Genomic DNA, 18245 nt, shown 5'->3' with positions numbered 1-18245 from the left:
TAAGGGTTTGACAGGATTCTCTGTGATACAGCCAATGGCATATTTAGGTGTTATTCTTGAGCATGATCATTCAGTCTCTAATCTGAGGCTCACTATTTCCACGGTCAGTGAAATAGAAAAGAATATTGAAAACTCACAGTTTGCATTCAGTTCACAACAATTTTCACATGGTCAAGATGTGTAATGATCGAATACTCTAACTAGATAAAGAATGTTACATGTCCTTTGTATTTACAGTGGGTAAGCTTCATTCTCAGGAATTGGCAGCTGAGCAAAGGTGTCATGTTTGTTTCCTTCTTTGGGTTTCACTGCTGTATTGCAGTAAGAAGTCATCCGTGTTGCAATGGTAGATATTTCTCTCTCATTATTGTTACTTGCTTGCATTGCATGCTCTGCTGTTGGGTTGATTTCGGGTTCACTGAGGCTGAACATTTGAAGGAGACATTTCCTAAACTGGATATAAATAAGTAAAATGTTTACAAATTAAATATTCTAATAAAAATATCAATGAGTATTTCATCTTTAAATAAAATGTCTCAAATTTTTCTCCCTCTCAGATCTCAAACAGCTTGATTGTGTTCCTATACAGTTAAACTTAAAATGAAAAGTTAAGATTGCAATTATGCTGGCTATAATGTATCAGCCATCACATGACTGTTGCATAATAGCTTCTAATTTTGCAAAATTGTGTTTCATATTTCAATATCTTGCAGTACTAATTGAATCCTAGAAATTTAACTCTCAGAAAATACATTTTTTTCAAATTGCCTACATTTTATTTTATCTACCATTAAAAGCAAGCAAAATACAACAAAATACAATGAATGTGAATTTTCATAAATACCATTTACAAAGCTTCAGTTTCTAGCAGCCTAAATCTTTTTGCTGGCAATCCCAATTTTACTTTGCAATTCCGTGTAATTGGAAGATTTTCTCAGTTTTATTTAAACATTACTGCAAAGTGGCAATACAACACCTGAAGCACAATAGTGCTGAATAGTATATTTGATGACGTCTACTTTTAGATCTGAGGTATCATGCATCATGTGCCTTTGGAGAAGGTGTACAACTGCATTGCTTGCTGGGGGAAAGCAGTTCTTCATGCATTTCACATAGTGAATCTCAAGTCCTGGGGACAGGCAGTACCGGAGCCTGGAACCCGCACAGTCCAGGCAGCTTTCTTCATTGATATTATTGAAGACATAGCTGGCGTCCAGGGGAAATTGGCATAATTTGTGGTACTGCTAGGAGTAGTACCATATGAACAAATTTGTGCTGCTCTTTTACTGTACAATCAGAGATGAAAAAGATTATCTCAGTCAACTCAGGAGGATTTGCTGTCTACAGAGACTGTGTATGTTTGTACTTAAGTGACTTGACATATCCGAAAATGATGTATAAGGTGCACAATTTAGATCTGTGGCACCACGGGAAATTTAGAAGTCCACCATGGAAGTTGAGCAGCACCTTCAGCTAATCTTGGCATGGTCTACCAGTGCTAATCACCATATTTTCATGTAAAAGAACATGAATATTAGCATAAGGCATCGTCTGGAATTAAGAGATTGGGTATACGTTGCTCTATTTAACTTTGAGCAACATTAGCAGCTGAACCATAAAGTACATGACTTAGTGAGTTCTGCTGAAGACATTCAAGCCTACCTAGTATTTTTTATTCTTATGGAAGCAAAACTAAATTATAAATTAATCTACTTCAATATTGAGAAAATATTGTCAATTGCCATGTCCATTTTTAGATATAATTGATTATAAATTGCACTTTGGAAATATAGTTTTTTGTTTGTTTTATTTGATTATTTGTCTAATTGGACTTAATACTTTCATGAATTTAATTTATTTTACTAACAACTGAGATCTTCCATTTAGCAACAATGATGGTCCAATTGTCACTGTTTAAACACACCTCTGACCTGCACTGCTGCACATTTCTCCTAGTATTTTTTGATCCTGGATATCAAAAAAATGTGCAGAACAGCATCCCTTGGAGTTCCATTGGAGTAGGCTTGGAGGGATATGGTGTATGCCCTTTAAACAGTACCTGGGATGGTTAAAGTGTCTAGTCTGAAAGTGGGTGTGAATAAATGAGTAAGTGGCTGGGGTGGGAAAGTGTGTATTCAGGCAGGAAGGGTTGTGGGATCAGGTATAGCCAGGAGGGGTGGTCAGGAAGTAGCCAGGTCAGTGGATGTAGAGGTTTGGCCAGGTCGAGATTCAGGGACAGTCGTGGAGGTGATAAAAGAGATCAGTTGTACACCAATTCAGTTGTTAGACTAGATTTTAACTTGCTAGACATTTCCTGGGCAACAAGCCAGGTAAGTCTGTTGGTCCAAGACATATAACCCTAACTCTGAGCCAAAGACATCAATGGAGAGTCACAGGACGAAGGGGAATTGCCCGTCAAGTTTATACTTCCCAGATAATTCCCAGGCTGTCTGCTGGGTTCTGATATACACAATTCAGTTATATGTCCAGTTTCTAATGATCTAGAGATCAGATTATTTAGACTAAATGTGTTTCACTAGTTTTGATCAGCAGTATGGTGACATGTGACAATTGTGAAAACATTGCACTGCAAAGATTAATCTGATTTTTCTGATGAAAATTGGCAAAATATGTTTAACATTTATGCCAACTAATTCAATCATTGGAGAGCAGTTCAATCAGTACAATTTGGTAATCTGTATTTCGGCTTATCATTGCTATCTGTATAGGCTGTAATCATCAATAAATTTCAACATTTTCATTGCTACATTATAAATTACAATATAATAATAAAAATATACCTGTCTATTCATGAACACGTAAATGATTGGATTGTAAACGGTTGCAGTTTTTGCGAAGAAGGCTGGTATTGCTGCTATCCGTGGATCTAACTCAATGGTTGGACAAATAGTCACCGTTATGGAGAAAACTGAGTACGGGGACCAGCAGAAGAGAAATGCAACTATCATGACAATAACCATCCTGGTGACTTGCTTTTCAGGTTTTCTTGCAGCTCCCAACCTCCCTTGAGTATTTGCTACCTATAGCAAGAAAATATTACAGGTCAGCTGCGTTATACAGGATCGGAACTGCGGTGTCATAAACATCTGCCCAGTTTTAGTCACACAAACTTGAGAAGCAAACAATTTTAAAAGTTAGTTTTTATTACATGAATGCTTTCAAAAACCTGCTTTATCCTTTCCAATCTAAATATAGAACATTGTGAATGCAGAATACAAGACTTCGTAGCTGTGAAATGGCTGTAACTATCTATAAAACTCATTTTATTGTGCAAATGAATTTGACTCTCATCACGAAACTGTAAACTGCTGCCAGTATTAAGTAAAGTATGCCAAAGAAAACTGACGTTTAGCTATGAAACAACATGTTTTACAGCTTTGCAGTAAGTGGCTCAAGAGCAATAGATCATTAAGCTAACAATACTTCTCTAACAAAGTAGTATTTAAACTGAGATTCTAGAGATTATACAGAAGAGTGGAATTAACTATGAACAGGAATTTACCTTCCTTAGTCGCCTCATCAGTTTTCCATAAGATACAAATATAAGTAATAAAGGCATAATGAAGCAAGTTGTAAAAAGTGCAATAATATAGGAGTGATCTTTGAGTTCTCCAGAATACCTGGAAGACATATAGCACAATTACACACAATAACAAGCACCTTAATATCCAGTGTCAACACATATTTAAATCTATTCAAACAAAATACTTGGAATTGGAGGTGGTGTTGCAGCTCAATAAACTGTTTAGTAAAGTTTAACATTAGAACAACTATATTTGATTTGTTGTAATTTAGAAAAATATGCCATCTAATGCTATTTGTACATAAAATTATGTTAATAAGTTATTTTTTTGAAATGACTTCACATCACATTCGAATTACAGGAAGTCTGAATGCAGAAAATATTGCACACAACCTTCACATTATAGATTCATAGAGTCCTTAAAGTGTGGAAACAGGCCATTTGACCCATCGAGTCCACAACAACACTCCAAAGAGTATCTCACGCAGGCACACCACCACCCCCCAACCCTATCCCTGTAACCTCATATTTCCCATGGTTTGTGCATCCCCTGAACACTATGTTCTATTTTGTATGGCCAATCCACCTAAACTGCACATCTTTGGACTGTGGGGGGAAACCCATATAGACACAAAGACAATGTTCAGTGTCTGACCAGAATTGGTATTGCTCTCAGCAACAACTAAATCAAGCGTTGTAGCATTTAAGGAAAATATTTTTTCTGGGCACTTAAGTAGAGTGAAATTGTAAGTGTGTTGTTGTAGCAAATTTTCTTTTTAGAACGTTTTTAATTATTTAATAAGTTAGTGTTTAATGAATGATTCCATGTGCAATATAAGTATTAACATTGTAATTCAGTTACCCCATGCTTTGAAAATTCAGCCATATTCAAGTTGTGCCGTCAGAAAGTAGGACAGCAATATTACTCCTTTGACTTCTGCCTCCATTGAACTCGCCTCATCACTGGAAGTATTGAATTTACCCGCTTGTGAAAATTCATTAGACGCTCTATTCTGGCTGTGTAACTTCACCTGTGTAAATTAACAGCATTTATGATTTGACCAACTAAGAGTTCACTAATCACTCTACATAAGGTCAGAATTTTTGTTCAACAGATCTTCACTCTGTTTATTCTGCAATATCATTACACTGACTAAATTATCAGAATAAACATATTGCTTTCATTCCTGCATCACCGACATTCCATAATTTGTTCATCCATGAAAATAGCTTAAGGTTATATGTTGAAACTAATGATTTAGTAATAAATCATCCTTTCACTCTGTTTTTTCCATACTTGGAAAATATGGTTTTGGATGAATACTGTTTTGTGGTTGTTTCTTATTGATTAATATGTTCATTTATGTTGATGCTGCATAAAGCATAAAAATTAAGCTGAAGATAAATGTTTGAATGGCAGGAGAGTTCAGTCAACCCAGAATATTTTCTAATGCTATGTTGAAGACCTTGTGGTGCAGTGATATTGCCTCTACTTCTAAGTCAGGAGGCCTGGGTTCAACTCCCACCTGTTCCAGGAGTGTAATAACACCTCTGAACAGATTTATTCAAAATATCTTGCAATGCTTAGTCCAAGGAAGTAAGTAGTCCGCAATAGCTCTACAGTATAAGCAATCCTACTAATTTTGAAAGACCGTACAATTCAGTAGGGACACCTTGTACGTCATAGGTACCTTGTCCTTTCTCCTGCATGCTCGGATCATCATGGCCAAATACTACCGATGGTTACCTGTTTTTGTGCCTGCTTCAAGTGCAATATTGCAATGTTATTTGACTTTTCTTTAGTAGTCTAAAACAATTGAGTGGCTTGTTGGACCATTTTAGAGGACAAAAAAATTGGCACACATCAGAAAGACCAGGTAAGTGGAGAAGATTTTATGAATTAGATGGGCTTTCACATTAATCTGGTAGTTTCATGCTCACTGTTATTGAGATTAATCTTCCTTTGCTAATTTATTTAATTTCCCAAGTGTTGTGGTAGGATTTGAATTGACTGTTAGGCATATTATTCCAGTATTCTACATTAGTAGTCCCCCGTTTCTGCCTGTTGCTGACTGTTATTGCATTTACTGATTCAAGCACTCTTTTGTCACTAGAATAGAATCTCAAATACAACAATCCAGCAGTTTCTGAGTTAAGTACAGTTCTTTAGATACAACCCTATTATCCTCCTATGTTGGCTCTCCCTTCGGAGTGCAGGATCAGTCAATTTATCTTTTACACACTTGATATGCATTTCTGAAAATTCAACAGCACAGAGAGTTCAGGAATCCAGAAGTGGGTACTGGGAAGAATATTTGGGGTTCTAATATCCTTTGAAATATAGAAACATAGACGATAGGAGCAGGAAGGGGAATTCAGCCCTTCTAGCCTGCTCTGCCATTCATTCACAATCATGGCTAATTGTCCAACTCAATAGCTCAAATCTCCTTTCTCTCTATAACCTTGGATCCCATTCACCCCAAGTGCTATAACGAGCTGCCTCTTGAACACATTCAATGTTTGGCATCAACTGTGGTAATGAATTCCACAGGCTCACCACTCTTTGGGTGAAAAAATGTCTCCTTATTTTCATCCTAAACAGTCTACCTCAAATCCTCAGACTATGCCCCCTCGCTCTGGACTTTGACCCCTGGTTCTGGACATGCTGTTGGAAAGCTATGTGACATGTCAAACAAATGCCGTCACTTAAAGACATCTGTGTACCTGTGACATCATGAATACTTTCTAGACTACAGGAATAGGTAATATAAAAAGCAATGAATAGCAAAACAAACATGAAAGCAGGAAACAAAATTAGTAGGAATGTGCTGAACTGTTTAAGCACCCATTTAAACTTTTTAATGGAGTATTGTAAGCAATTAAATCACTACAAACCAGCAGTATGTACAAATCAAGTTGAAGACTGACAGATGAAAGTGAAGGGGCTACTGTGTAAGATGGAAGTAAAGAGGGTTTCCCTGCTTGAGCCTATGTACACCTTTCCCATGTAGAAAATAGCACAAAGGTTCAATACTGCCTATAGTACTTTCAGTATTAATAGACAGATTCCTAAGAAAATAACAGATCATGAGAAAACTATAAAGATGATCCACAATAATACTGCACATCAGGAAGCTGTGTCAAATATACAGGTTCCAACATACTCAGTGTTGCATACTGGACTAGTGTGTGCAAAGACCTTAGAATCCTTTACAGTTATTTTATAGCACACGTGGCTGTATTACACTTCTTTGACCATGCAACCTACAACAGAAATGCTAGTACACTGATATAAGGGCTAACACTGAATTATTGTAATACAATCGTCCCTCAGTAGTAGATGGTGAGCTACTGACCAATAACTGAACTACAGACATATGACTGGATACAGGTTCACAATATGTATGTGCAAATTACAATATCAAAAAGCCACAGAATTCTTTGACTTCACATTCTCAGAAGAAAGCCCCAAATTGCAGAAACATGTACTGGAGATGAGAACAACCCCCTCACCACAGCCACCAATCCTCAAACTGCTGCTATGGGATTTGCTGCAGGTGATGTTACCATCCCAGTAAGTGAGTACGAGGTGATGTTGAGCTGCTGTCATTGGACTGGGGTGCACAAAGTCAAAAGTCACATGACACTAAGTTATAGTCCAACAGGTTTATTTGAAATCGCACAAGCTTTCTGAGCACAGCCCCTTCAACAGTGAGAGAGGAGAAGACACAGACAGAGAGTTTATAGGCAGAGAGATCAAGTGCAAAGAGATCAAAAGGTCATACAACTGGGGTGAGTGGAGTGTCAAATAGTAAGTCTCTGCAGGTGACCAAGAATGTTAGAGGGTGAGTAAAGTGTTTATAAACCATGCAGATGCTACGACAATGGATGAACGGACACTGCACAATAGTCACCAGACAGGAATGTTCCCTCCCAGTTGGGAAACACTTCAATGGTCAAGAGCATTCAGGCTCCGAGCTTCAGGTAAGTGTCCTCCAAGGCAGAGTCTGAGATACACAACAACACAGAATCACCAAGCAGAGGTGGGTAGCCAAGTTCTGTATCCATGAAGGCCTCAACCATGATCTTGGATTCATGTTGCGTTACAGGTGATGCTATCACATTGTCCTGTATCTGTAATATCTTTCTTACTTTCCTGTTTTGACAGCATCACCTTGCTAAATCATTATGACCTCTCTATCTTAATTAGTTTGCACAGTTTTGAATTACTTATTACACTCTTTCACTACTTTAGAGACTTTTAAGTGACTCTTGGATAGGCACATAGAGGATAGTAAAATATAGGGTATGCAGGGTAGTTTGATCTTAGTAGGATAACGGGTCGGCACAACATTGTGGGCCGAAGGGCCTGTACTGTGCTGTACTGTTTTATGCTCTATGTTCTATGTTCACACGCACAGACACTCACTCTCTCACACACTCTCTCACATGCACACCATCACACACTCTCTCACACGCACATTCTCACACAGTCTCTCACACAGACACACACATACACACACAAATCTACGGAGTGATTCATTTCATCCAAGATGTTTATTTGCGGATACGTTCCATTTTGTTCAAAAAATACACAATTTGTAGTCACAGTCAGTCAGTGTGGCATATTATAAATTCCTGCTTTCAGAATAAAATCAGCCTGATTGGATGTTAAAACTCTGAGACACATTCTGAAAAAGGCCTCACAGCTACAATTCAGTGTCTGACCTCTGATGCCACCTTTTGTATATTGCTATCACTCTGCCTGATTGTCATGACAGCACAGCACTGACATTGACTTTATAAACATTTTACTCACCATCTAACACTCTTGGTCACCTGCAGAGTCTTATTATCTGACACTGCCATCACACTGGTTGTACAACTTTTTGATCTCTGCCTAAAAATTCTGCGTCTGTGTGCCCTGCTCTGTCACTGCATCTGACAAAGGGGTGCACTCCAAAACCCTGTGTCATTCCAAATAAGCCTGTAGGGCTTCTGACTTTGTCCACCCCAGTCCAACTCTGGCACCTCCGCATCATGGCTACAATCAACACCATGCACTGCCGGCTCAAAGTGGAGAGGATTCCCAAGAAGATCGTGCATATTGACACAGGCATCAAGTTTCTGCAGAAATGCAAGAAAGCAGAGAAGATCCAAAAGGATTACAGATCACAAACCCATTCAGGTTGACCTACAACTCAGACTACATTGACAGCCTTTGCCACCGCACCTCTCACAAACTCCTCAATCATCTCGCGCACCAACTCCACAGCAAGCGCTGTAACCTTGAAATCAAGATAGAGTCTACATTCTCAGCATGCGCTCAAGATACAGCAGACCAGTTACATGACACTGCCAAACAGATGAGGAAACGGAACTACACCACCTACATGCACACCAAGAACAAAAGACTGGAAAAACTTGGCATCACCATCAGCATCAACCAAGCCTCCCCTAGTATCACAGTTGAAGGTGGTACCACCAGAGGGAAAAATCCATCATCAACTTAACTGACCACACCCTTCAACTGGACGAGATTGAAGTTCTTAGCCAAGGGCTCAATTTCTGGCATCCCGTTCCCCCCACAACTACCACCAGAAAAATTGACCCCGTTGGTTTCACAGCAGACCAGAAGAATTCATCAGGCGAATGAGGCTCTGGGAATTCTTCCACAAACCCCAAGAAGTCAGCAACGAGTCCAATGAGACAACGAACAAACTGGAATAGTCGACAAAGATATCCACGGTGTAGCAACAAAAATCAGAGTCGAATTAGATCCCTTCAGAGGGCTGTTGCCCAGGCCTTGACAGGTATGCTCAAGCCCTCAGGAGATGTGTGGATGTCTCAACCATGATCTTGTGTTCATGTTGCACTGCATGTAGCCCCACCACACTGTTCTGTGTCTGTAAAATCTTCCTTACTTTACTGTTTTGACAGCATCCCCTTGATAAATTGTTATGATCCTTCTACCTTAATTAGTTACTACAGTTTTGAATTACGTATTACACTCTGTCACACACACATATACTCTCATACTCTCACATACTCTCTCAAGCACGTGCGCGCACACACATACAAAAATCTCTGTGGTGAATCATTTCATCCAAGCTGTTTGTTTATTTGCTGATGCATGCTATTTTGTTCAAAAAACACAATTTGTAGTCATAGTCAGTCAATGTAGCATCTTATAAATACCTGCTTTCAGAATAAAACCAGCCTGACTCCAGGTTAAAACTCTGAGACACATTCTGAACAAGGCTTCACAGCTACAATTCAGTGTCTGACCTGAGATGCCACCTTTTGTATATTGCTATCGCTCTGCCTGATTGTCATGACAGCCCAGCACTGACATTGACTTTATAAATACTTTACTCACTATCCATCACTATTGGTCACCTGCAAAGACTCATTATCTGACACTCCACTCTCACCAGTTTTATGATCTTATGATCTCTCTGCCCTTGATCTCTCTGCCGGTTAACTCTGTGTTTGTGTCTTCTACTTTCTCACTGCTCTTGACAAAGGGGCTGCACCCCAAAAGCTTGTGTGATTTCTGAAAGACCTGTTGGGCTATAACCAGGTGTCATGTGACCTCTGACTTTGAGTAGGAGGTGGAGGTAAGAGTCTAATGTTGTTAGCTTGGTGAAGGTCTCCAACTTCAACCTTTCACTTTCCGTCAATGCCATTGAATGTGAATAATGCACTATGTAGCCCTCGAGTGGAGTCATGGCTTCCTGTTGCTGGATATTCACTGGTGTGAATCAACATTCTTCTTTTGTTAAACAGTGGCGTGTAAATAAATGATGCTGCACTTAATTACTGGTGGGAAAATTATGTCTTCATTAGGCTATGTCTTATAAAACATCTTCATGCTGAGCAAGTTTTTACTTTGCCAATCTTCTTGTATCTTCAGACCATACATGTTGCCAGCTTGCAGAGTGCCATCTTCTACTTAACAGCCACTGGTGTCTTGTGGCTGTGGAGCTTCATTTCTAACAATCCTCCTTTGTACTTAATTCGGACATTGGTAGGCATCAGGCACTCAATGCATGAAAACCAGATGATTGCCTAAACATGAGAGGCAGGTTTTGACAGAACTGATGATAGGAAATTCTTGTTGCAGAATTTTGGACAATCTCTTGCAACCAGTACTGTTGATTCCAAATTAGGAGTTAATGTTCCGATCTCAGTTTGATCTAATTCAATGCCTTTCAGAAAACCAAATACATTCTATCATTCTCCACCCTTGAGCAGAGAGGAGAGGAGAATATGTGTCGATATCTTTTTCCCCTATTACTCTACTCTCTTGGAACACCTGTAGAACTTCACATACATTTCAGGTTTGTTCAGTTGACATTGACAGTTTATCACCATGATCTGTATTATTGAAGCAAGAATTCCTCATTTTCATTCTTTAATCTTCTTCAATAACCATAACTGTTGCAGTATTTGTAAGCCTAGGCACCATAGATGTCACAAATACCAAGATGCAACTGGTGGATATCCATTGCAGGATATTAATGTATATTCATCTAAATAGTTTATTAATAGAGACCTTTAACAAGTGTGAGTTATTCTGTGTCCTTTTGTGCCTTCTCATCCAACACTGCAAACACAAACACATATCAGCCCTCAAACTAGCACACAAACACAACCCTAAGCAAATAAACGCAATCAGACTAACATCCAGATTAGCATGCACACATAGAAATGCACAAATACTGACACAAACAGGAGCAACCATTTATGTGAGTTTAGCCAGTGCTATTCATAGAAATGCTGTTAGAGTATATTAGACTGTGATGCCAACGCAACTGAAGTAGAAACATAAATAGGCCCTTGAGAACAATCTCTAGCCTTAAATTTCCCAATGTTCTGGCATAAACGTTGCGGAATTTTGAATTGTCTTCTCCAAATATTGCAACTGATACTAAATTATGAGTATATTTTTCCAATCTGAAATTGATCCCATCAGATGTCTTTTGAAATCTAAACAAGCCTCCTTTTTTTTCCTCTGGTGGTGTGGGAATGTCTGTGCATGTCTCTACACCCTTTTCCATTTTCTCTTTCTGAATATCTATAAAATTCCACATACGTGAGTTAGAAATTGAAGTTTGTTCACGTTAGCCATTTTCACACCAATGCCCTGAATCATTGGAGAAAGAATTCCTTACGCTTGTACTTCAATCCCCTTGCAATAACTCAATTTTTACAGTATTTCTGAGCCTTGACACATGTGCCCTCACAAATGTCAAGAAGCGGCAGACTGATATGTTTTGGAGGATATTTATGTGTAAACATCTCGGTCGTTTAAGGTGAAGATCTTTAACAAGTGAATGTTCCTTTGTGTCCAGCTTCATACTCATAGCTAGCACTAGAAACACAAATACAGAATGACACTCATTCAAGCAGGCACAAACACATGCAAATAATCAATCATGCAACATGACCACATGAACATGCATACAAGAAATGCACAAACACTGACAGAGAGAGGAGGCTATCATTTTGGCGTGGCACTGGTTTAGCTAGTGCTACCAACACAAACTTTGGTGGAATATGAATATTTGTCTGCAGATAAATTCCTCAGAAGTTCATGGTTAACAGTCCAATAGTGATAATTTTTGAAATGTCAAAATACTGGATGGAAAGTCACACAATATCATGAAAAATGTGAAGCCGTATTTGTTTAATAATAGTTTGTTAATAAAGAAATAAAATGGCTACTGTTCTTCTCTAATTAACAATAATCATTGCCATCCAAATGTAATTGGTGATATGAATGGCTTTTAAGATCTTTCAGTTGAAATAATGGGATAGAGTGAATTGTGATATTTTCCAGACCCGAGCTTAAATGACAGGATTTGGTGTGACGAATCCTGTCAGATTTATTTTCCTTTATGAGATGAAAGAGAACATGGATATCAATTGCCGCACAAAGTACTGTGCAGCAGATTGTTTAGTACACAAGTCTGGTTTAAACACATAAATGCCTAATGGAGAAACACCTGGATGGAGCCATTAATTAAACATTTAATAAAATTGCCCCTAATTTTTCTTTTTATTCACTTGAGGGACATGGGCATCACTGGCTGGGCAAACATTTATTGTTTATTTCTAGTTGTCCTTTGGAAGCTGCTGTGAACTGCCTTCTTGAACTGCCACAGTGCATGTGTTGTAAGAGGAACCATGATGCCCTTATGGAAGAAATCCCAGGATTTTGATCCAACAACATTAAACGAATGATGATATATTTCCAAGTCAGAATTGTGATTGACTTGGAGGGAAACATGCAGTTAGTGGTGTTCCTATGTATCTGCTGCCCTTGTCCTTCTACATAGAAGTGATCATGGGTTTAAAAGGTGCTGTCTAAGGATCTTTGGTGAATTTCTACATTGCATCTTGGAAAAAGCCCATACTGCTGCTATTGAGTTTCACTGGTGGAGGGAGTGGATGTTTGTATATGTGGTACCAGTCAAACAGGCTGTTTGGTGCTGGATAGTGTCAAACTTCTTGAGTGTTGCTGGAACTGCACTCATCCAGGCAATCTTAAAATCTATTCAGGGGTTAATATAATACATATGAAGTGCATTTTCACTTTTAATCATTGAATATTAAATATCTGAACTTAAGTATTGAGAAAGCTCATATTTCAGACAATAAAGCAATGAGCAATTTATTTATAACTTGTCAGTCCAAATGTTTCCCACAACGACTCTGCAGGTTTCATTTGCAATTTACATAAATAATCTCCCCCCTGAATGTCAAGTAGACAGTCACAGTATTACAATTCTTCAAACAAGAAACATTTGTGAATATTCCACTTCTAATAGAACTGATAAACTATAACATTATCTCATGTACGATCAATGATATTTGGGGTTTTGTCTCAGTCTAATTTGTATTGTTATTTTTGGACATATATGCAATCTATACATTTAACAAACAAATTAATATACTTGTTTTTCTCTTTTTCCTTTCACCATTACTTATCAGTCTCTAAAAGTGGTTCACAACTAGTTTGAATTTTAAAAGTACACACGGTAACTTGGATGGTTTACTCAAATTTAAACTATTTATTATGTACTTCAAAATGTTCAGAGATTTTTCAGAACATTTTAAATTAGTTCTGTATTATCTCAGTACTATAATTGTTAATAGATCTTCTGTGGTCGCCTGGACTCATGATGCAGTCTCTGAAATTATTCATATCTGCAAGATAGCTGTAGTATAGAGTCTGCAAACAGAAAAAAATGCTTAAGTAATATATCTAGATCAGCACAAGGTAGAAGTGTTAACTCCTTCATTTGTAAGTGAAAGTTACAAGATTATTTACTTACTGTAAATAAAAATTGCTTCAGCTATGCTTCCGCTTGGGAACCCTGCAGCCCAATGGTATCAATGTGGACTTCACAAGCTTCAAAATCTCCCCTACCCCACCGCATCCCAAAATCAGCCCCCCTAACCTGTCCTTCCTCCAACCTATCCGCTCCTCCCACCTCAAGCCCCAACCCCATCTCCCACCTACTAACTGCACCCTGCCCCCTTGACCTGTCCGTCCTCCCTGGACCGATCTATCTCCTCCCTAACTCCCCACCTACACTCACCTTTACTGGCTCCATCCCTGCCTCTTTGACCTGTCTGTCTCCTCTCCACCTATCTTCTCCTCTATCCATCTTCTATCTGCCTCCCCATCTCTCCCTACTTATTTCCCCTCCCCCATTTCTGAAGAAGGATTTAGGCCCGAAACATCAGCCTCCCTGCTCCTCTGATGCTGCTTGGCCTGCTGTGTTCATCCAGCTCTACACCTTGTTGTACACCTTGTTAGGCATTTCCTTTACCCTACAAAATTTCTCATAAATAGTGTATTTAATTCATGTTTCAAAAGATTTTCTGACATTTAACAAAAAGAAGTTACATTCAGAGTACTAAAACCAAAAGACCATTTGCCTTTACGATAAAATCCAAATTCCCAAAATGATAACAATATATTGTACACCTTTATCACAATAATATATAATGTTTAATGTGAACATTTTTTTCTATACACCAGTGAATACAAGCCTACTCTGTACAACTTTTACTCATAAGGCAACTCTCTCATTCCAGGTCTTAATCTGGTTACTCCACGTACATCCTTCCATAAATAATTCTGCATACAGTACACCAGATGCAGTTTCATCAGTGCTCTCCGTAATTAAGTATGACTTCCCTACTCGTGTATTCTGTAATTTCCCTTATCATGACATTCCATTAACATGGCATGTTAACATTCTATTAGCTTCTCATATTAATTGTTGCAGCTACCAACTAACCTTTGGTGATTAATGCACAAGGATAGCACAATCCTTTTGTGTCTCAAAATTCTACAATCTCTCAACATTTAGGATATGTGCTTCTTGTGTTTTTATTTTTCCTGCCAAAATTGACAATTCTACATTTTCCCACTTTATGTTCCATTTGCCACATCCTTGCCCACTCACTTAACCTATGCATATCTACGTCCACATCACGACTTAACTTTGCTACCTATTTTGTGACATTAACAAATTGGAGTCCTGTTATATCTTGTCAACTTGAAAAAAAATTTATTAGTTCATTCTGCTTTCTGTTAGTCAGCAATCTTCCATCAAAGCCCATATGGTACCACTTACACCATGACCTTTTTTATGCAACAATCTTTTCAATTCATTTGTCTTTTTCTTATTTTTCACTATTAATTATTATCTGGTCTCATTTTCTATAGCATCAACACTCACTTTGTTGATTTTCTAAAATAACTATAGAAATTCTTACTGTATGTTTTAATATTTCTGGATAGATTTTTGTTGTATTTTAATATTCTCTCTTTATTAATTTTTTGGCCATCCTTTGCTGTTATATATATTCTGTCCAATCTTCTGGCCGGTCACTAATTTTTGCACCATTGTATGCTCCTTCCTTATTTTTAATCTTTTACATTTCTAGTTAACCACAGTCACTGGATCTGTCCTTTGGAAAATTTCATTACCTTTCGGATTGCTTCTCCCCTGTGTTTTCTGAAATATCCCCTTAACTCCCTGCCTTTGCATCTCTTATTTCCCTTTCCTTTACTTAATTTGCAAATTTACTGTAGCCAGCTCTGATTTCAAGCCATCTTCATCGATTTCATTCAAATACTTTAGAAATAGTCTCAGACTCACTCCTCTCTCAAACTCTCAAATATAAAATTCAATCACATATGGTTGCTGCTACCTGGGTGTGCCTTCATGATCAGATCATTAGTTATTCCTACCTCATTGCACAATACCAGTTCTAGTACAGCCTGCTATTTGATCTGATTTGCTCCAGAACATACTGTTCTCAGAAGCTATCCCAATAACATTCTTGCATCTCCTCATCTACGGATGTTTCGTTCATCTTGCTTTACCAGTTAGAGATAGTAGGAACTGCCAATGCTGGACTTTACCAGTTGATGTATAGATTAAAATCTTCCTTGAGTGTCGCCATACCTCCTGACAAACTCTCTGTTTTATGCGCCGCTTTATCTTGTGATTACTGTCAGAGGACCTGACATGTGATCTGACACTTAGAGCCACCAGCTCAGATACTGGCACTGCACCTACTTTAGACAGTTGTCTAGAGTGTGGTGAGGCATTAATCGTGAGTGGGCTAGGTATTCATGGAAAAGATCATACGTGTGTTAGTGCTCTAGAGGGTAAGGTCACAAGTAATTTCTGCTCTAGATGCCTCTGATAATGATGTTAATAGAGCAAAGAACAGAGAAGGGCTGATGAATATCCACCTCAAAATGCTGTGACAGGTATGAGGGAAAATCTACCTTCAATGTCAAGGATGATGGAGGATTTCTGTTACAAATGGGCACAAAGTTTCATAGAGAACTTGGAGGTCATCTCTTTAAGTATGGGAGTAGTGGTCAAATCCCATACAGCACTTCCAGTTCCAGTTCTAGCTGTGATATAGTATTTGACGGCTAATGTCTCAGATTAAGCTACCCGATGATTGAGTACTGCAGCGGATGCTCAGATTAATGTAATGAGGTCCATGCTAGTTGCCACACATGCCCAGTTTTGTGCCATGCAGAGTTAGATTGCCATTATCATGGCTGCAGATGCCTGCACTCAAAAGCATTTACTAAGGTTTGCTGCAATTCAGCAGTCTGTGTTCGTGGAGATTAATAGAATTACTGAGGTGCTGCCACATGGGAAGGGCTCAATGCAACACAAACCTTCTATGAAGAAGATAACTTTAACTGGCTCAGCACTCCACCAACGAACCAACGTTTATGTTTACGCAGCCAGTCCAGATTGCTGTTAATATATTAAATAGTCATAGTCTGAAGTCAGGCCCTCAAAGGTGAGAGCAGCTTAAGGCTGTCTTGTTAGTCTTTTCATTCAAGTAACAAGTATTCCAGGGGTCATGCTGCAGCCACTGAGAAAGCACTGTACAGGAGCTCTAGAACAAGTAAATACTGCAAGACAAATCATGAAGGCAATGCACAATGACAATTAGTGAATGTTATTATTATTGTTATTGGAAATATCACTGAATAAAGTGCATTTCGAATGCTTTGTTTTGTGGTGTCTGATATTTCAGTTCTTTGAGCAAGAGAATGTTGTGCTGGTTCATAATAGAGGTCAGCAATCTCCCAGTCCATGAGTGGAATGGGTAACAATATGAAATTTGTGAAAATATAGTTATGGACCATACCAGATACGTGCCAAATATTTTAAGAGGGTGGCTTAGATCCTAACATTTTCTTATTTGAATTTGATGGGAAGTGCCATGTTCCAGGTGCAATGCAATTGGTCAGACTACTTGACGTCAAGCAAAACACTATTTAATAAAACGCTATAGTTAAAATACAAAATAGTTAAAGAAGTATTTAGAATAACTTAACTACTGGAAAACTTAACTGAATAATTGGTACAGTACTATTACTAATTAACTGTTCCAATATACTAACATCCCATAAGCACAACCCTTGGTAAAAAGGCACATTCAGACATAAATTCTCATATGCAGTTCTTCGATCCACAAGGAAAAAAAAATCAAGAGAAAATTCAGTAAGTATAGCAGCTAGGATACACTCACGCAGATTCCAACTCTTTTGAGACCCCAAAGGCTTCTGCTCAAAAGTAAACCTAAAGGCTAAAAACAAACTAGAAAGCCGAGTCTGTGAGAGTCTGTCGCAACAAACAACTGCACCTCCCAGTCGCAAACCATTTCCACTCCCCCTCCCATTCTCTAGATGACATGTCCATCATGGGTGTCCTGCACTGCCACAATGATGCCACCCAAAGGTTGCAGGAACAGCAACTCATATTCCGCCTGGGAACCCTGCAGCCTAATGGTATCAATGTGGACTTCACCAGTTTCAAAATCTCCCCTTCCCCCACTGCATCCCTAAACCAGCCCAGTTCGTCCCCTCCCCCCACTGCACCACACAACCAGCCCAGCTCTTCCCCCCCACCCACTGCATCCCAAAACCAGTCCAACCTGTCTCTGCCTCCCTAACCTGTTCTTCCTCTCACCCATCCCTTCCTCCCACCCCAAGCCGCACCCCCATCTACCTACTAACCTCATCCCACCTCCTTGACCTGTCCGTCTTCCCTGGACTGACCTATCCCCTCCCTACCTCCCCACCTATACTCTCTCCACCTATCTTCTTTACTCTCCATCTTCGGTCCGCCTCCCC

The 18245-nt window shown here is 38.8% G+C and overlaps 1 protein-coding gene across 1 annotated transcript in view; it reads right to left on the bottom strand.

Annotated features, from left to right (window-relative positions):
• Window positions 1–231: 231 nt before the first annotated feature.
• The window catches only part of valopa (vertebrate ancient long opsin a), a 42169-nt gene continuing 24155 nt past the window's right edge, over window positions 232–18245 (bottom strand). Inside the window, exons 3-5 of the mRNA XM_048551530.1 lie at window positions 3524–3641; window positions 2802–3041; window positions 232–453 (exon numbers count right to left, since the gene is read on the bottom strand). Of these exons, the coding sequence (XP_048407487.1) occupies window positions 232–453; window positions 2802–3041; window positions 3524–3641 (580 nt within the window). The remainder of the gene's footprint in view (window positions 454–2801; window positions 3042–3523; window positions 3642–18245) is intronic.

The sequence above is a fragment of the Stegostoma tigrinum genome, chromosome 20 (genome assembly GCF_030684315.1).
Source record: "Stegostoma tigrinum isolate sSteTig4 chromosome 20, sSteTig4.hap1, whole genome shotgun sequence".
NCBI classification, from domain to species: Eukaryota; Metazoa; Chordata; class Chondrichthyes; order Orectolobiformes; family Stegostomatidae; genus Stegostoma; species Stegostoma tigrinum.
Note: the sequence above shows the minus strand (reverse complement) of the source record. Positions and strands in the feature narration are given on the sequence as shown.